General features: G+C 44.7%; 2 protein-coding genes across 2 annotated transcripts; one reads left to right on the top strand and one right to left on the bottom strand.

The window, feature by feature from the left end:
• Positions 1-5,174: 5,174 nt before the first annotated feature.
• ATP5IF1 (ATP synthase inhibitory factor subunit 1) lies at positions 5,175-5,902 on the bottom strand. The gene is made up of 3 exons (XM_085208682.1): positions 5,723-5,902; positions 5,530-5,642; positions 5,175-5,452 (listed from the first exon to the last, which is right to left on the bottom strand). Exons 1-3 carry the CDS (start codon positions 5,816-5,818, stop codon positions 5,311-5,313), a joined length of 351 nt encoding a protein of 116 aa, XP_085064808.1. The 5' UTR covers positions 5,819-5,902; the 3' UTR covers positions 5,175-5,310.
• A 19-nt stretch (positions 5,903-5,921) lies between these two features.
• On the top strand, positions 5,922-19,157 carry DNAJC8 (DnaJ heat shock protein family (Hsp40) member C8). The gene is made up of 9 exons (XM_085208681.1): positions 5,922-6,074; positions 7,282-7,383; positions 10,453-10,509; positions 12,250-12,316; positions 12,923-13,017; positions 13,820-13,891; positions 14,876-14,967; positions 15,828-15,903; positions 18,993-19,157. Exons 1-9 carry the CDS (start codon positions 6,006-6,008, stop codon positions 19,113-19,115), a joined length of 753 nt encoding a protein of 250 aa, XP_085064807.1. The 5' UTR covers positions 5,922-6,005; the 3' UTR covers positions 19,116-19,157.
• Positions 19,158-19,508: the final 351 nt, after the last annotated feature.

Raw genomic sequence — 19,508 nt, 5'->3', positions numbered from 1 at the left:
AGAGAACTTCTTTACTGTCAGAGCTGGAAGAGGCTGCCCGAAGAGGAGGAGTGGAGCAGTCTCCTTCACTGGAGATGTTCAAGACCCATCAGGATGCCTATCTGTGTGACCTACTTTAGGGAACCTGCTTTAGTGGGAACGTTGGACTTTATGATAATCTCCGGATGTCATTTTCAACCCCTACAATTCTGTGCCTTGCTGAGTCTGCTTGGTGTTCATGGGTGGAGCTGCGACTTTGCATGTGAACTCTGTGCTGCTTTCCATTTCCAGTCTTGACCGTGGGGTCTCTCATGGCATAGAGCTGCAAGGGGTGCAATTACCACCTCATCCTTTAAGTTGATCAGCAGTTCATCTGACTGGGAGTCAGCAATATGCTTAAGGAATTGTCACAGCACAAAAATAAAGAGGAATTGAGGGATCTGAACATCCGACTCTCCTCTGGTGCTTCAGAAATGTCCTGCGAAACTCTTCCATTGACATAAACCCTTTACACTAGAAGACTGAGCATAATGAGATTACAACAAAATACTCACTGGTTGAGGAAGAGTGCTTTTTGACGAGGCAGTATTGTCACTTATTGAGCACTACCATATCTTGCAGCAGGAACATTCCTATTGTACTAATTGTCAAAATAAAAGCCTTGAAGGCATTGCTAACACTTTCTCATCTGTTCTGCATTGGCATTTCCCAAGTCCCTCTTGGGCAATTAATTCTGCACAGACAGCTGTAAGCAGTAGCAGGTTGTGGGTTCAGGTAGTATGTTTTTTTTTTTTGTTTCTCATTTCATCTCCCAAATCCATATTGATTTGAGGTTAAGCTTAACAGGTCCTTGCTGGCACAGAACTTCAGCATGTTTTGTTTGTTTGTTTTGCATGCTATTTTTTTCCTGCCAATAGTTTAATAATATACACCATTAGCAATCTGGTGTTCATAAGGCAGAATTGGGAATTAAACATGGATTAACTTTTAAGCTACCAGATGACTACCACACATTCCTTAACAGGATCTGGCACTATTACTTTTTCTCTGTAATATGGAACATAAACCATTTCTGTTCCAACAGTGCTTCCATCAAGCAGTCTGGTTGTTTGGATTTTTTTTCTATGACGAGGTCTATGAGCTTTGTTTCACACGACAATAGGATTATTGTTATTCTGAGAAAAACAGTATAAAAATCATCTACTGTGTGCTGCAGACTGCACGTACATTGGCTGTTACCTGGCCTGACCAAATTCTGATGTGAAATCAGATGTGTTCTTCTTGTACGTAGGTTGCTCTGAAAGTAATGCCTCCTATTTATTTCCACGGGAACTTTAACAAAGAGCACAATAACACTATTTGATAGAGCAAATTCTCAGTCACAGAACACCATTTTTCAGCGTAGCCACCACCATTAACTACATTTTCAACAGAGATGAACAGAAACCTGTGTGCCACTCTCATAAAAATCTGCACATCAGTAGAGGTGACCCAGCGTTTCACAGCTGCTGTGATGGCATCACTGCTGAAATGCACCACCTACCACTTCAGTATGCTCACACTCACTGGTCTTTGTAAATGCTCAGCAAGTGTCAGTGGATACCATTTTTTTCCTATCTTCTGTACATGGAATACCTTTGGCCAGGAGCAAGCTGTGTCCTGAAGGCAGTAGGTTGGTCCAATGCAAAACAACAAGCTGAGACTGTAAGGAAGCTTCAGGTGTTCTGGAACAAAGAGTAATTTTAAACTTATTTATTGCTAGACACTCCTGGAATGATGTTACAGGTCTGTCTGTACAAGTGCTACAGAAACTACCAGTATACAAGACCTGATTTAGTCAGGACAAACAGCATCTTTGAATCAAGGAAAGTGTGAAGTTCTGCTGCAGAGAGTGAACTTGCACAGGTCTGGGAAGGCAGCAACAAGTTCTGCTGCCTCGTGGACGCTCACGCAGTTGTGGTGTCCCTGCAGCCAGTAGCTGAGCATGAAGTGCTGACAGCACAGCTCCTGGCAGTGAGGCTGCCCTTTTTATTTCTGATTCTTTGAGCAACTGGGAGTGCTGGGGATACTGGCAAAGAAGTGAGGTGAGCATTATTCCCTCCTCTGCAAAGGGACAGGCTTTCCAGCAGCTGTATGTATTTACCCTGCCACCTGCTGAGATTTTCCTGTTTTCTTAATAGCCAAGGGTTGAGTTTTGCTGAAATTCAGCCTGTTCCCATCACTTTACCACTTCTCTTCCAGGATTGCAGTGAAATTGCTTTATTTCCATATTGGTAGCAAGGTAACAGTTGCTTCTGCTGTAGCGTGCATGTGACATGTTAACACACACACCAAGTAGGACGTTTTTCCAGTGCTTTAGATATTTTATTATGATGGATTATTAGTGTACCTATTAAGGGTAATGTGCTGTGCACCTGCCTGTCTCCAGGAAACTTCTCATACACTGAGTGAGGGGCAATGCTGCTGTTATTACTGTGTTATTTTTTAACATACAAGCTCATTTTGTCTTGCATTGAGCCAGTGCTTCTGATTACAAGAAAAAGTATTTGCTTTGTCATATCTCATTTGCCTTGTCTGCTCTAGAGGACTACTGTGACAAAAAGGGACAAAGTGACCAAACGGGACAACGTGGATAATTTGCACTAAAAAGAAAAAGCATACTAAACACTCAGGGTCTTTAGCAAAGAAGAAAAATAAATTGGGAAAAAAAAGCAAGGGCAAAAAACTCCGTTTAATGCTTTTTTTCAACCAAAAGTGAAGAGAGGAGGTCCTGCCAATTTGAACTCATGGTTTCAGGCTTTTATACCTTGTCACTTTCATCCTTGTCACCCAGCTTCTGCAGTGGTGTTGGGCAATGAACTACAGGAGCAAGGTAAGGACAGAGGGTTTGGGGGAATGGATTGATATGTGTCTCATTGGATGCGAAGGCTGCCCTAAGAATCAAAGCTTTTTCTTCTTGAATGCATGCTGTAGGTGGCTGCTGAGCATTAGGGTATTGTAAGTAGGCTCAGTCCAACCCTGGGGGTCAGTAGAATAACAAGGATGTATCAGTGCTGGCAGGAAGGGAAATAATCCTTTCCTTTTTGTACAGAAGGGAGGGCTATTCATGCTATTGGCCATCCCAGAGCAATAGAGGAAGCCCTTCTGTGGCCGATACCACGGCTGCAGTTTTGGAGGCCATCCTGCACCATCCTTGCAGCTTACAGGTCTCAGGCTGCAGGTGTTGGCCACTCAGCATCAGAATTAATTGCCTGAAAACATTAAAGCAAATTTCTTTAACCTTCATCAACAGATCTGGTATTGCTACTGTTGCTACAGGGAACTTCAGAGTTTGTAACACATCTCCCAGGGCCATGGTAGGTGATAGGGATCCACATCAGAATATTCATACCACCTCCCAGCAAATCCCATCTACCACAAAGTGCACCTGGGCAGGGGCTTTGCTGCTGATCCGGATGGTGTTTATAAGGCACAGCAGAACTTCAGAGGTAAAACAGCAATGAATCCAGATCATCCAAATGATCCCACATAGTGCTTCCTGCCACACCTCCCATACATCTTCAGCACTTTTGCATAGCTTACAGTCTTCACCTGTCTGGGATGTCAGAATGGAATGTGCCCACATTCGAGTATAATGCTGTCCTAGTGCTTCTTTCAGCTATTCCATTGTCCACTGTAGCCACAATGCCAAGAAATTGTTCTGCACTTGTACCAGTGACTCCGCAGCCTATGAGGAAAGCCAATGTGCTCACAAATTCAGGAGGAAAGGAGTAAAAATTGAGGCTGGTAAGTATACTGCTTACCATTAAGTTTCATTTTACCAGGGAGATGGGGAAGGGAGAAGATATTAATGCTTTTGGCTCAGATTAATCAGCCTCAATTGAAAATAAAGTACCCTCAAGACAGCTGGATTGCACTTTCACTAAACAGGAGTTTAAGGGCACATTGCTCTTTGTTAGTGCTACCATCATCCACTCTGGAAATGGTTGTCCTGGTGAAAGCAATTCAATGGGAGAACAGCTGACTGTCTGTGTTACCACCAGAGAAAGTGTGATGCTGTCCAACAGGTATCTGCACCCTTCTCAAAGCACCTCCTGTATGGAAGGCTCTGCTTTGCTTCCTGCTTTCAGAAATGACAGCTCCACACACACGATGCCCAGTCCAGCTTCATCACCACACTCCAGTTAGACATACTTCAATGCAGGGTGGCTTCTGCAGAAGCTACAGGGCAAAAGTTAACAGGCAAGGCAGCAAAGGTGAGGCAGAAAAGCCTGTTTGCATATCTGTCCGTTCTTATTGTATATACTTCACTTCCCAGGGCTCAGGGCTACACCATTTCAGCAGCTATCATGTTGTACCTTCTATTGCTGTTTCCTTGTATCACACTTTGAAAAGTGACCAAACCTGTACAAGATTCAACTCAATCCATCCTTTTTGGAAGAGACTTGGATAAAGAATGGGAGACAGAGAAAACCATTCAGTAAAAAAGCCTTTGCAGAAAACACCACCTATGGACAAAGCAGGCTGCTCCCTGCTGCTTTGCTCCAGAAATCTGCACTACCACAAGTGGGCTCTCTGGGACTTAGCACAGGGCCTTCCTCTGTTTATGGCACTGATTGCTGAGTGCAATGACAGAACTGCACGTCAAGATGCTCCCTGCAGCGGGTGGCTGCTCAGAGCAGTTTCATTTGTGAACAGCACTCCCTCAGTCACTATTTCTTTGCCCCTCACCCTTTGCCTGCATCTTTATGGGAATTCAGCACACTGAGCACCAGTGGACATTTCTTTCAAATAAACAAACTTTACAGAAAGCAGTGATGTTCAAGGGAGTGTATAAAAAGGAGGAGGAACAGCTGTTTATGAGGGTGGATGGTGATAGGATGAGGGGGCACGGTTTTAAATTAAGAGAAGGGAGGTTCAGGTTGGATATTAGGAGAAAGTTTTTCACACAGAGGGTGGTGACGCACTGGAACAGGTTGCCCAAGGAGGTTGTGGATGCCTGGAGGCATTTGAGGCCAGGCTGGATGTGGCTCTGGGTAGCCTGGGCTGCTAGTTGGTGACCCTGCACACAGCAGGGGGTTGAAATTAGATGATCATTGTGCTCCTTTTCAACCCAGGCCATTCTAGGAATCTACGATACTTACAACCAAACAGCAGATTTTTTTTTTGCCCCCTCATTAACCAGTTACTGAACAGAAGAGCCACTGAGCAGTTTATTTGACATTGCTGCCGACCACAGTATAACACAACACACGTGGATAACTTTGGCCAAAGCACGCAGCCTGCACGGCTGTTTTACACCAGAGGCAAACAACACCCAGCAGCAGCAGCTTAGTCATCATCCTTCAGCTTCTTGATCTTATGCTTGTGCCGCTCGATCTCCTTCTGCAGCCGCTCGATCTCCTTCTTGTGGTGATCGATCTCCTCTTCGTGGTGCCTCCTCAAGGCCGCCAGCTGCTCCCGTTCCTTCTCCCTGTAACAGAGCACAGCGGGGTGGGCTCGGCACGGCGCGACCGCGCACGGCGTCCCGCCGGGGGTCCGGAGGCTCACCTGAAGTAACGCTCCTCCTCGGCCGCCTGCTTCTTCCCGAAAGCCCCTCCGGCCTCGCGAATGGAGCCGCCGCCACCGCCGCCCTTCCCGGCGCCTTTGCCCAGCTCGCCCAGCTGCGAGGAAACGAGGCGTTGAGCTCCGCGCCCCGCAGGCTCGCCCAGCACCGCACCGCCCCGCCCCGCCCCGCACGCACCTGGTCGGCGCCCGAGCCCGAGCTCCAGGCGCGCTGCTGCTGCTGCGCCAGGAGGGCCCCGCGCAGGCCGCCCCGCAGCGCCAACACGGCCGCCATGTCCGCCTGCCCTTGGAGCGCCGGCACCGCGCCCAACCCCGCCGAGCGGGAAGAGCCCGACTGCGCACGCGCTGCTCCCGCCTCTCCACCCTCCCCGTTACCACGACGCGCCGCCGCGGTCACGTGCCGGGGCCGCCGCCTTCTCGGTCGGTTTCGCGCGTGCGCGCGGCGTCACGTGGTGCTGGCGATGGCGGCTCCGGAGGAGCGCGGGGCGGGGGGCGCCGCCGAGGAGGCGTTCCTCACCTTCTACAGCGAGGTACCGGCGGCCGGCCGTAGGCAGCGGCGGGGGCGCGAATCCGGCCGCGCTCTCCAGAGCTCCGTCTGCCCGCTGACGGCTCGCCGCGGCCTAACCGGCGGCGCCGGGGCCTGGCGGGCGGAGCGGAGCCTGCGTGGGGGCGGGCGGAGGCGGCGCGGAGGGGCTCGGGCGGGTGAGCGCTGCGGGCGTGTGGGGCTCTGAGCGCTGCTCTCAGCTCCGCCCTCAGCTCCTCCGGCCCGCTTCGATGAATCCCCGCAGACCACCGGCTCTGTTGTCAGCTCCGAGCCCAGCTGCTGTTACCCTGCGGCCGGAGGAGCTAGAGGGGAACCCAGCGCAGTTCTCTGTGCGTCCCTCGGGTTGGTTCACTGAGCCCTGCCTGCGTGTTCCTTCCCCTAAAGGTGAATAGTGAGAGCCGAGGGCGGGTTTGCGTTGGGTTAACAGGGTGAGGATCGAAAGGAAAACTGCGCTGCTGAAAAAAAATGGCCCAAGTGGGATGTTTTTGCTTGCTTGCAATGATGTGATGGCGTTCATTGTCTCTCCTAATAGCGCTGGGTTAAAAGCAGCCGTGCAGTTGGTATCCAAGGTATCGGGATGACGGTACTGGCAAAGTGTAGGAGTGAAGTGAGGGCAAAAAGGCACAGCTGCTGAGCAAGCCGTGGAAGACAAAGGCAGAAGTGCTTTCTAGATTTCTTTCACAGCTAAAAGATGATGCTGAAAGTACTGTCATGCTGTAGAAATCACACAACGGCTAGGGTTGCAAGGGACCTCAGGAATCATGAATCTCCAACCCCCTGCCACATGCAGGGCCACCAACCTCCACCTTTAACACCAGCCCAGGCTGCCCAGGGCCCCATCCAGCCTGGCCTCGAACACCTCCAGGGATGGACGGGGCATCCACAGCCTCTCTGGGCAGCTGTTCCAGCACCTCACCACTCTCTCTATCAAGAACTTCCCCCTGACATCCAACCTCAATCTTCCCTCCCTCAATTTTAAACCACTTCCCCTTGTCCTGCTGTTATCTGCCCTTTCAAAGAGTTGAAAACACTGAAAAATGTCCTGCTAATGCTTGAGTAACTACAGGCCTGGGATGAGTAAGAGGTGTTGTGAGTTATAGCGCGGAATGATAACAGTTGGTATGGCTGTCACATAGGAAGGCAGGTAAGCATGTTGTTATGGTTGGTTAATAAGAGTGTCTTTTGTTCTGCAGGTAAAACAAATTGAAAAGCGTGACTCTGTTTTAACATCAAAAAACCAAATTGACAGGCTGACCCGACCTGGATCTTCCTATTTCAACTTGAATCCTTTTGAGGTCAGTCTGAACATATTCTCCTGTCTGACTTAGCACACCCAATTTCAGATTTACTGAGTGTTTCTTTCTGAAAAGAGGCCAATTGTCAGAAAGATACACGTTTCTGAACATGTATTACAGTGCAGGAGGAAAGATAGTATATATGTGCTTGTTCTCTTAATGGCAGGAAGAAATTGTGTTCTGTGGCATGCTTCTCCTGTTTAACAGCACTGGGAGATTTGACAGAGTAATACTAAATACTTTGTGAGTGATATCATAACAGGTGGCATGCTGTCAGGTTCTCTTCTGACCACTGTTGACTCAGCATTTCTGATTGTCCTTTATTTTGGGTGTTCATCCCACTGAACTTCTGTGCATGGAAGGATAGAGAGACTCCCACTTATACCAGAGAGCAATCCTGGAGGAGTCACTGGGAGTTGGATAATTCCTTTGCGTGTTGTATTGTGCTGTTCCAGTTGCAATCTGTTAAAATCTTAAATGGAAAACAATGAAGAGAACAATTGTGGTGGTGTTCTGGGTATTCATGCAATCACAGGCTTGGGTTGGAAGGAAGCTTAAAGCCCACTCAGTTCCAACCCTGTGCCATGGTGTGGAACAATTGCTATAGGTGACTTGCAAACTAAGGTACAGAATTGGTCACAGGGGTCCAGAAGCAGAGTGTAGCTGGTATTGCAGGAGTCCATTAAATGGCACAGAGTGTGGAGAGAGTACAGACACTGCAGCCAAGTTCTGTGATCTGTAGTGCCTCCCAGGGCAACTGTAGAGGTTGGCAGCATCAGGAGAACCTGGTATACTGACTCCTAAGAAGAGCAGTGCTGGGATGGGGACTTGGTAGTGCCAAACTGCTTACCTGCAGCCTCCAGGCCAAAAGTCTGCCATTGTTTTTTGACTAAATGCTGTCCTTTGATGAACTTTGCTCATTATATGTGTATTGTAATACCAAAACGTACCTTCATCCCAAAAGCTACTTCTTCCTGAGGTGCAACTGCCCCTTACTGAGCTTGCACTCTGATTATTTTTTTTTTTAGCTTATGTCTTTAAAAGCAAAGTGAGATAACTTTACACCAAGAATAAACAAGAGTATGTGTGACTGAAGTGACAAGCTCTACCTGTAAAATAAAAAATAGCATAAAAATGGCTTAAAAGAGGGAGAATGTCAGGGAAGATGCCATCAGATGTCAGATGTGGACCATCTCTTACTTTTAGGTTCAGTCAACAGGCTGAGCCACCATTCCCCTCCATAGGGATGCTTCTTGGGTAAGACTTGCACACTCAGTAATGCTGAGTGCTTCCCTGGGAGGCAAAGTAATTTCTGTTATTCCCATTCTTGGTTAACCTCTCATACTTTGCAGACAAGTGTGTTTATTACCAGCAATCCAAAATAACCTGTAATCTGTTGCTTTAATGAACTGCACAATTCACTAATCTAGCTATGAGAGTTCTTAGTCTGGGCATGGCTCAAACTCTTCGAGTGGCCATGGAACCCATTTGGATGCTGCTAGATGAATTGGGCACTGTGCTGCCTGTGAATCCATAATCATGGAAATTCTGTGACCAAACTTAAAGCACTGGGTTGGGCATTGCTCAGAATCTATGTTCAGCTGTCCCCAGCCCCTCTGATATCTGAGGACAAGCTGAAATGCAGTGGAGTTTATTTTCTGCCAAATTACATTGCCCTTTGATGCAGCACATGGGCTGGTTGCCCCCTGCAGATGAGGCTGCCTAGGGCCGCGTGCTGCCTGGCCTTGAGCACCTCCAGGGTTGAGGCATCCTGTGCCAGGGTCTCGCGTGCTTCATGATGAAGAATTTCTTCCAAATATCTAATCTAAATCTTCCCCTCTTTCAATTTAAAGCTATTACCCCATGTCATATAGCTACTTTCTAATAAAGAGTCCCTCCCCAGATTTTTTTGTAGGTAATTGAAAGGTCAAAATGAGGTCTTCTAGAGCCTTTGCTTCTCAAGGCTGAACTAACCCCACCTCCCTCTTTACAGGAGAGGTGTTTCAGCCCTCTGAGCATCCTCATGGCATTGTCTGGACCTGCCCCAACAGGTCCATGTCCTTATGCTGGGGCCTCAGAGCTGAATGTAGTGCTGTAGTTGGGGGCAATTGCTTCTTTTCACCTCTCCTGTTAGCTCCAGTCCTTTTGATGCAGCTCAAGATGTGATTTGCTGTCAGGGCTGTGAGTGCACGTTGCTGGCTTGTGCTCTGTTTCTCATCCACTAAACAAGAGTTCTTTCCTGATCTCATCCCTGTCTGTTTTTCTAATAGACTCAGGTGCTTTTCATAGCCCAAATTTAAGGCTGATCATTCAGGAGATTCACTTTGCAGTGTTTGGATCTGTGTACATCCTCAATACTTGACTTGGAGAGCAAATTACAGAAGCCGTTTAAAAGTAGGCTGTAGCTTTTCTGCAAAAAAAGTGTTTTGTATTTCCAGATTCTTAGTGTCAGACCAGTGTGTATCCATGCTGAGTAAGTTCAGTTGTTGCTTAGTGCTTCTGTTAGTAAATTGATTCACAGAACAATTCCTAAACATTTTTTGTGAGTTCGTTGCATCCCTAAAGAAAAACGAGCTGTAAGCTTCTTCATGGAAGCCAAACAGTAAAACTCTTCCATCTTTCAAAAGCTAACAGACAAAATCAATAAATTCTTACGAAATAATGTGCTTCTTGCCCACTGTTCTCAGTTACAAATTGTCTGACAGTGTCCCAAAGCCATGATGTGCTTCTGTTTCTACTGAACTAAATACCAGATTTGGTTGAAGGTTTGGACCAAAGGTGGCTATTTAGGGATGGCAGCTGTCTGTACGAGATTAGAGTGTGGAAAGGGCTCTGGCATACTCAAAGAAATATAGCATTGCTTAAAGTAGAATGTCCCAAATATGCTGTCCCTTAAAATGTCTCTGTTTTGCTAGGTGAAAACTCATATCCTGAAGCAGCTCCCTATTGGGGTGAGCTTTCTGATGTTGTGCCTCTATGCTGATGAACCAAGTATTCAGAGCTTGCTGCCAGGAACCTGAAATGTGGGGCATAGCATTGAATTTGCTCTGTTGTTGTGATCTTTTTTAGGTTCTGCAGATGGATCCTGAAGCCACAGATGAAGAAATAAAGAAAAGGTTTCGACAGGTATTTGACTTTTGCATGTGAAGCTTCTGAAATGAAAACTAGGAGCTCTGCAGAGATTGTGCAACTGTGCTTAGGAATGGGGAAAGCAGTAGAAAACTTGTATTTGGGTAGAGACAAGTAGCTATTTTGTGAAGAAACATGTAGAACAATCTTTGTATCCACGAGGGGAAAGCTGCAGAAGGATGCCTGGTCTGTGCATGGTGTGCTGCTTTGTAAAACGTGTGACTGAACTGAAATGCCCACATGTAAGCGGTGTATTGAAGTTTAGTCCGAAGAGGAGGTCAACATTTGACAGAAATTTAAGATCTGTGAAAATGTATTTCTCTTAAATACATTACCTTTGATCCAGAAGTATTTATTTTTGAGATTTCCCTAAGAATTTCACCAGTTTTTTTTTTTTTTTTTTTTGTGGTTGGGCTACCAGAGAGAGCAGCAGCCCTCCTCAGTGGCTCTTCTTCATTGCTCCTTGCAACACAGGAAACATTATTCCAGACTTATTCTGCTGCAAACCTGCAGGAGAAATGCATGGTCAGAAATGCATGCAGCAGAAAGATGCAATTTTCAGAGGGCTGCATCTTGCCATCTGAATTTGTGCTGTAGACATGAATATCTGACTTTAGACAGCTAGCAGCTCTCTTGTCCCGAAGAAGGAGCATACTTGCTGAGGTGGTGGCAGGTGCTCTATGCTTATTCATGGGGAATGGAAGGATAACCTTTCAGTCTGTTGCTGAGTTCTCAATTTTGCTTATTGATGAACATGGCAGTCTTAGCTTTATGCTGATAAAATACTGCAGAGAAGTGTTTTGAAGTCAAAGTGATGGAATGAAATCAGAGTGTGGAATTATTAATTGAAGAAATCAAATGCCTAATTGCAGAACGTGGAACAGCCAATAGAAGGAAAAGGATACTGGCTATTGCAGGTCACAGAGTAAATGAGCACTGTGCTGTTCTTGGGAACAGGAGGAAAACCTTTTTCTATGAACCAGCAAGTATCATGGGTAGAGGTCAGGAAGTGGATATTTTATGTTCACCAGTGCAGTGTTTTCAACATCATAGTAGGAAAGGTGTAGATAAACTAGAGAGTCTGGCTAACAGTGACAAAAATAAAAGGTGTGGGGAAAGAATGCTGTGTGGAGAAACTTTTAGAGTGTTCTCATCCTTTAAAGATGGGAAAAATAAGGAACACGTGCTTTCTTGTTGCTTTCAGGCTGTTCTAAAGATGCTAGTGATCAGTGTCCTGACTGCTCTGCAGAGACTGCTTAACTTTCTGTGAAGGAGTCTAAGGAAAAAATGTACACATCATTTTAAGTGGTTTAGTATTTGAATAACTTTAGAGATCCTGGAGGACTTCTCGGGAGATGTAGAACAAGAGGTAAACCATGGCTGAGGATGGTCTTTGTAGATTTGTTTCTTTTTAAGACCAAGACTTTGAAACTCATGTGAACAAGTGGTTCATGTCAGCCCTGTGCTACTAGGCTGAAAGGTGTTTGTATGGCTGCGTGGCCCAAACTTTTCTTAGCCTTCTCATTACAGAAGTTGGACCTGGTTTTCAGTGAGAAGCCATTATAAACTTTTACTGATGTTTAGTCTACCTTGTTGTCAGCTGATTTGCCTGTACACAAAGGGATGTCATCCCTTCCGATTCCTCCTGTCTGAGCTGTTCTCTCCTCTCACAGAAAACACTGAAGTAGTCTTTTCTCTTTTACAAGGATCTTGATGGCAAGATTCTTTCTTTTGCAGCTGTCAATATTGGTACATCCAGACAAAAATCAAGATGATGCAGATAGAGCTCAGAAGGCATTTGAAGGTAAGTCTGTGCTACTGACCCTCAGCCTTTTCTGAGCTGCAGTGTGGTAGTAGTTGGACTGCTGTTTTTCTGTAGCTGTTTAAATGCTTGTGAGGTCTGGGGCCCCACCAAAGGACAGAATTGTTGCAAAGGTGTCTTAGATGAGAGAGAAGCAGATGGTGGCATTTGGTTGGCATTTCAGCAGCAGCATTTCACTAGGTGGCAGTAATGGTGTTATTGTTAGTTTGCAGTGGGACAAACTCATCCATTGGGCTTCAGGATAGTTTAAAAAAACCTGTTTATTCTGTGCATTAGATTTTACTCAAAGACTGTACAATAGTAATAAAATAATTTCAGAAGCATTGCCAACCTCAACCTTAACCTCATACCTTGTAACTAAATCATTTGGTAGGATTGATGCTTTAACCCTACATAGTCCAGAGGTGTCTGACACTCTGACACTACCACAGCTCAAATCTCATTTGACTGATCATGAAATCACCTGGATGTAATAGGGGAAAAAAAAAAAAGAAAAAAAAAACACCTCAAAACCCTACAAAGTAGCAATCTTGTGATGCCTTTTGAATGTGACTACTGGTGCTATTAATGTTGGTACTTGTTTTTTAGCTGTAGATAAAGCATACAAGTTGCTGCTAGATCAGGAGCAAAAGAAGAGGGCCTTGGATGTGATACAGGCAGGAAAAGAATATGTGGAACATACTGTAAGTATTCCATAAACTGTTCTTAATTTGATTTTTTGTATATCTTCTGTGTGTTTAGGTCATTAAAACATTAAAACAAAACTCATGATGCAGCTGTGCAGGTGGACTGAGCTTCTCAAGGCTCCAACAATTGTGCTTTGTCCAAGGCTGCAGTTGAGCTCAGTGAAATTCAGTACTTGAAATAATTAGGTCAAACCACAAGATCTGACCTAAATAGTTTTTTCGAGTCTGTGAATGAACGATGCAGTTCAGATCTGTGTAGGTGGAAGATAATAGGTGGTGAAAGCTGAAGACTGGGAAGTTTTGGGGAAAAACTTGACCTATAAGATAAGGAAAGGAGCTTGGATTGCAATGGTCAAGAAGTTAGTTGAGTAATATGAGCAGACCATACGTAACAAGCTGATATGGGAGAACTCAGATGCTGTAAATCAAGGCAACTTTATGTTCTGCTTGTTATTGTTAATGTTTCTAGTATTGCAATGCAAAATAAACTTCCTGCTAGTTTGGATTGTACAGGTTGGATGTAAATGTACCTTAAAAACAAACTAACAAAAAAGAGAAGGGGAGTATGTTGGATGAATAGTATCTAATGTGTTATTTTTGATGACTGCAGTTCACATGACAGCGATGGTGTGTATATTTGGGCTGAAGGCCAGGAGATTTTGATGTAAAATAAAACATAGATCAAATCAAGAACTTACGGTCATCCAAAGTGCTTCAAACAGAACACAGTGCTACTTAGATACAGTTAGGGGAGCTGTGTAAAACTTTGTAGGCTCTTACTTTCATTCTTAATCTTTAGGTGAAAGAAAAAAAGAAGCAATTGAAGAAGGATGGAAAACCTCCCAATGTAGAAGAAGATGATCCTGAAGTTGTAAGTTGTGCTTCAGAGTGACTGAGGAGTACAGAATGTATTCTGAGAAACGAGAATCAAAACCAGTATGCAGACATTTCTTTGGCTGTTTGAGTGTTGTAAGTCTTTCTGCTTTCAGAAGAATAAGTTGTAAGTGACTGCAGAAGTTCCATCCATTGAGTTATATCCATTCTGGAAGTAGTTTGACTGTAGCGTAAAGAGGAAATGCATTATGATATTATGTAGATCAAAATATCCAGTTCTTTCCTAGAAGCAAGGCATCATTCTTGTCCATCATACACTCTTTTTTGAATTGAAGTTCATTTTGTGTTCTGAGTGCTGGAGCTGTGGCATTCTTTCTGCCAGCAGGGGCTCACATAGAACCCATTGCAGCGTGTCTAAAATGTGCTTTTAGGGACATTTTGTAGGAAGGGTTGTTTGGGCTGTTTCTTGCATATAGGTTAGAATTGCTGTTTTAAGGATAGATTTGCTGTTCTGCAACAAATTAGTCTTACAAATTCACCCTTTTTTTTTTTTTTTCCTATGAATTGTTTTTTCCCTCTTGGCATCATCCCAATAATGGTCTTATTTTGCATTGATTTTCAAAGGTCTTTTGCTGTTCTTTAATAATGAAGTTTGTTTTAATTATAGTGATATTTTCCACTGGAAAGCCAGGGCTGGATTGTTACAACACATCAAGGAGGTCTGCTGGGAAATTACCATCTATACAGTGACAATTTAGCCTTTTTTAATATGCCAAATATTATGGCATTGCAGAACTCAATGGAAAAAATAAGAGAGCTTGAAATGAAGTTCAATTTAGGCAGAGCTTGATGAATACAAATGAAAATGAAATGGTGTTTTATACCATCTCCTACATCTCTGCTATGCACTGCTCTCAATGCAGGACATGAGGCTTTTTATGCTTCTTCCATTCTTCTGTAAAACAGATTTCTCTAACTGTGTTAACGTGCGTTGTTTTAAAACCAGATTTGTGTTTTGCAGTTCAAACAGGCTGTATACAAACAGACAATGAAGCTCTTTGCTGAACTGGAAATTAAGAGGAAAGAAAGAGAAGCTAAAGAAATGCATGAAAGGTACAAATAGCATCCTGCTTGTGCAGCTCGGGCTCTGCTTTGCCCCTCACACTTCCTAGGAAAAGATTAGAAATTAGAGAATCTGAGGAAAGTGTGTGTTTGAACTGACCTTTGGGAGTCATCTGGTCCAACCTACTGCTGGAAGCACAGCCTTGGATTAGGTTAACAAGGATCCTGTCAGAATGAAGCCTGATTCTTCTGATGATGTAGATTCCACGTGTTCTTTATTGAGTATTGATGTCTGTGCTTGAAGAAAGCAAATAGGAAACTTTCCTTCCTGTTCTTAACATACATTTACTATGCTTATATAATCTGTAGAGGCCAGCAGAAACAATGAAATGGTTTTACATGTTGTTAGCATGCAAACAGTTGATTTTTATTTTTAACTAATTGCCAGAAATACCTCATGGTAAGTATGATTGTAATCAATCACCTGTTGCCTGAGTAGTTGCTGTACTTCGCAGAACAGGGCTTCTGTAGATGAGAATTAAGGAAAAAAACCTTCTCACTCTTACTTGCATGCTCATGTGTTTGTTAACTTCTCAAAATGTGTACCCTGAGCAGTTTTAGATAGTTATCACTAGAGTTACTCAGGATTCCAACTCGCTTTACAAGAGAAGATGACTCACTGATTTGATTAAATGTGTGTCTGCTCTCAGTGGTGCCATGTTACCACCTCTTCTCTTTTCAGTTTTGAAACCAGTTTTTTTGCCGTGCAGCCAAAGCTGTGCATATTTACTGACAAGAACTGTAATTTGCCAAGAAATTGGAAGAGCTTTCAGAGATGCGCTGAGAGTGTCACTGTGTTTCTTTAGTGAAGGTGCTTGTGGTTCACAGCTTCTTTGTGACTTCCCTTCCAGGAAACGACAAAGAGAAGAAGAAATTGAAGCACAGGAGAAGGCTAAACGAGAACGAGAATGGCAGAAGAACTTTGAGGTAATCAGCAGCTGAACTGAATTGCCACGTATGGGATGGGCCTCAGCAATTCTTGGCTGTGCTGCTGGAAATGCCTCTGCAAAAAGAGAGATTTTTTTGTTGGCAGGTGCTCAAGCTAATTTAGATATGTGCTTAGTGAAATCATAGCATCATCACAGAATGGCCTGGGTTGAAAAGGACCACAATGGGCATTGAGTTTCAACCCTCCTGCTGTTTGCAGGGTTGCCAACCACCAGACCAGGCTGCCCAGAGCCACGTCATAGAAATGGTTTGGCATAAATCTGATTGAGCTTTGATATCACTTCTCTAGAAACAGGTGTATTGTAAATGAAGTTGAAGTATTTTTTTTCAACTCTGTCTGCATCTTATTCTTAGCCCAAGTTGGAAATTGGAATTACTTCTTAGCCCAAGTCACCGGTGGTAATCATAGCTGTTCAACCACTGGTTTGAGCTGGGTTGGTACTTATCAAACAGATTGCTAACACTTAGAGAATCTCTATTTCTTACAAATACCAAAGATCTAAATAATTGCTACTTCCCTTTGCTCCTTCTAGTCTGTATTCAAGGTCTAGAAGTATTGTAAGTGGCTCTGTGGTTGTTGCGCTGCTGTTCTAGGTGACAGCTAGAGTCTGCCAAAGTACCTGATCTAGCCTGTAAGTCTTCTTTTATTACACACCACAGGGCAAGTTCTATGGCATGGAGGGCTGGGTGGACAGGAAAGAATTTAATAATCACATGCAGGACCTCCTGAAAGGATGTGCTAGATTGTTCAGTTACCTTCAAACTTAATTCCAGGCTATGTTCTAGAGTCCTTGATAAAACAATCTGTCTGGGAGAGAGTTGTGTGTGCTGGGCTGGCATCCTTTGGGAAGCAGACAGCTGGGATTTTTCCAGAGACTTAAATGGGCAGAGTTTCTCTGTTCATATTCTGAACCGTATGGATACAGGAAGCTGGGTGTCCTGGAAAACACTGAACTGACTGCATTTTGTTGAGTGCACAGTGCCAGGTAGAGAAATGTGTGCCACTGGTAGTGTTGCTAGCAGAAGTTTCTGTGATCTGTGGTCATTGTGGTTGGAGAAGTTGGGTGTTGCTGCTCTGCAGATGCAGTAAAGGATAGAAGCTGAGGAAATGTGAACTCATAATATAAGCAAATAATGATGTACCAAAAAGGAGAACTGCAGAGCTATTGATATTGCCCCTAAACAGCTGAACCTCTCCACTTGCAAGTGTCTTCTCCAGCCTTGCAGGTGACAACTCCACAAATATGAAGAGAGTATCAGAACTACGTGCTAATGTTCAAAATGGATCATCTAATCTACAGGCATAAGAAGTTTATTTCTGCTTGTGGCCATAGATGGGAGAAAGTGTACTGACTGTAGCTGCCTTTGCAGTGTATCTGAAAGGAATGAGTGTGATGCACAAAAAAAAGAGGTCTGCAAAGGTGCCTGTGCTGTGCCTCTGCTTCACTCTTCTATGGTTACCAGCTCCTGGTGATTCTAGTCCCTGCTTGAACACTGCATGTTCTTTGGTCAGCTCTCCTTTTCTTTACCCTGAGGACTTATATGTGTTGCTCTGCAGTACTGCTGGATCCTCATAGGATCAGCCTTGAGAGCTGAATCATGTTTTGATGTATCCAAAAGGAGTAAGTTTTAAAGTCTGCTTTCTTCTCCTTCCCCCTACCCAATATTTGCTTTCCCAGAAATTTCAAGCTAAAGTGGCTTCTACCAACAAATTGTAAGAAACAAGAGGGTTAGAACAGAAGTTGCCATATCCCTCAAAAAAGTGTTATCATGCAATAATCGAGGTTGAAAGGGATCTCTGGAGGTGAACTTTCCTACTCAAGCAGGTCCACCTCGAGCTTTTTGTTGAGGACTGTGTGTTTCCTACCACTCAGAACTCCTGTGTGTCAGCCTGTGCCCATTGCCTCCTGTCCTTTCACTTGGGTACCACTGAAAAGTCTTACTCTGTTTTCATTGCACCTTCCCTTCAGATCCTTGATGTGTACCCCAACTGAGCTTTCTCTTCTCTAGGCTTAACAGTCCCAGCCAACTGTCTCAGCCTTCTTTCATAGGAGAGATGTTCCAGTCATAGCATCTCTGTGGCCCTTTGCTGGACTCTCTGTAATAACTTGATTTCTGTCTTCTGTTGTGAAGCCTGGGACTTAATGCAGCACTTCAGATGTGACCTCATCAGTGCTGAGCAGAGGGAAAGGATCACCTCTCTTAGCCTGCTGGCAATGCTCCTAGTGCAGTCCAGGATACCCTCAGCCACCTATGTGGCAAGGATGTGTTGCTTGTGGTCAACGTGGCATCCATCAGGACCCTCAGGACCTTCACTGCAGAACTCCTGTCCAGCTGGACAAGATATGCTGGGTGACCTCCAGCATATATTGATGCCTGGAGTTGTTTCCCCAAGGGCAGGGCTTTGCACTTTTCCTCACTGAACTTCATTAAGTTCTTACTGGATACTTTCTCCAGCTTGTCAAAGTCCCTCTGGATGGCAGCGTGACCCCTTGGTGTCTCAGTGGAGCATTAGATTTTTGTGTCATCTGCAAACTTACTGTGTGTGCACTGTGTCCCGTCATCTAGATCAATGCCTTCAGCCATAGAGGAATGATGAGAGGGAGGAGAACAGCTGTTGTGGCTGAGCCTATGTGCAGCACCATTACTGCAGGCACAGATATTTATTCAGAAGGGACTTGAGCTTGTGGATCACACAGTGAAGTGAGTCATCCCTGCACTTGTTCGGTCCTGAAACCTTCAGCCTTTAGGGATCATAGGTTGGGTTTATGAGGTTTGTTTTTTTCCCTTCTCAGGAGGATTCAGGATGCTCTAATCAGGCCTGCATACCCCAAGCTCATTTCTTTTGAAACAAGAAAGCAACATATTGCTTACACTGGTGTTTGTGAACTCACCTGTGGCTCCATTGTGCTGCATCTGTTGCTTTGGCTTTTCGGTGTCTGTCTGTCCTGGCTGCCAGGGTGCAGCATAAGGGGCAAATTGATACCAATCTCTCGAAGCTAGTATGCAAAATCTGCTCTCTGGCTCCTGCAGTTGTTAACCTTCCACTTCCTCTCTTTTGTTTCCAGGAAAGTCGGGATGGTCGTGTGGACAGCTGGAGAAATTTCCAGGCAAATACAAAGGGCAAGAAAGAAAAGAAGAACAGGACCTTCCTGAGACCTCCTAAAGTAAAAATGGAGCAGCGCGAATGATCTTGGCAGCACTGCCAAAGAGCAGCTCCCCAGTCCCCTCCCTGCTTTTAAGGACTCATTGGCACCTAGAGTAAGAATTGCTTTTTAGTAGACTGTTTGTTTCCAGTTCAATTAATTATTGGTCAAAGTATTTTTTTGTACTCAGTCCATTTGAACTAGGGCCATAGTATGAACCCAGCCAGGAACCCGCTAAATGTAGAATTCGTGGCTTAGGAGGGTCCTCCCATTATTGCTGTCCTGTCTGTCTGCTGCCCTGTAACTTGATGTTTTGTACTTTACAGAGATTGTGCTGTTTCACTATATTCATTTCTAGTTTGAGAGCTGAACAAAATGTCAGAAATGCATCTGTACCTGTTCAGGCATCATCTTTCTTGGCAAGTTCAGCTTCGGAAA

Source organism: Meleagris gallopavo, chromosome 25, assembly GCF_905368555.1.
Source record: "Meleagris gallopavo chromosome 25, MGAL_WU_HG_1.1, whole genome shotgun sequence".
Classification (NCBI taxonomy): Eukaryota; Metazoa; Chordata; class Aves; order Galliformes; family Phasianidae; genus Meleagris; species Meleagris gallopavo.
This window is presented reverse-complemented; position numbering and strand designations above follow the sequence as displayed.

What these genes read in the sequence shown, in the direction of transcription:
- ATP5IF1 (XM_085208682.1), bottom strand. Translation starts at nt 5,818, where the DNA reads ATGGCGGCCGTGTTGGCGCTGCGGGGCGGCCTGCGCGGGGCCCTCCTG. An exon ending in CGGGCTCGGGCGCCGACCAG is followed by an intron (nt 5,643 to 5,722) that starts GTGCGTGCGGGG and finishes GTTTCCTCGCAG; the next exon opens with CTGGGCGAGCTGGGCAAAGG. An exon ending in GAGGAGGAGCGTTACTTCAG is followed by an intron (nt 5,453 to 5,529) that starts GTGAGCCTCCGG and finishes GCTCTGTTACAG; the next exon opens with GGAGAAGGAACGGGAGCAGC.
- DNAJC8 (XM_085208681.1), top strand. Translation starts at nt 6,006, where the DNA reads ATGGCGGCTCCGGAGGAGCGCGGGGCGGGGGGCGCCGCCGAGGAGGCG. An exon ending in TCAACTTGAATCCTTTTGAG is followed by an intron (nt 7,384 to 10,452) that starts GTCAGTCTGAAC and finishes GATCTTTTTTAG; the next exon opens with GTTCTGCAGATGGATCCTGA. An exon ending in AAGAAGATGATCCTGAAGTT is followed by an intron (nt 13,892 to 14,875) that starts GTAAGTTGTGCT and finishes TGTGTTTTGCAG; the next exon opens with TTCAAACAGGCTGTATACAA.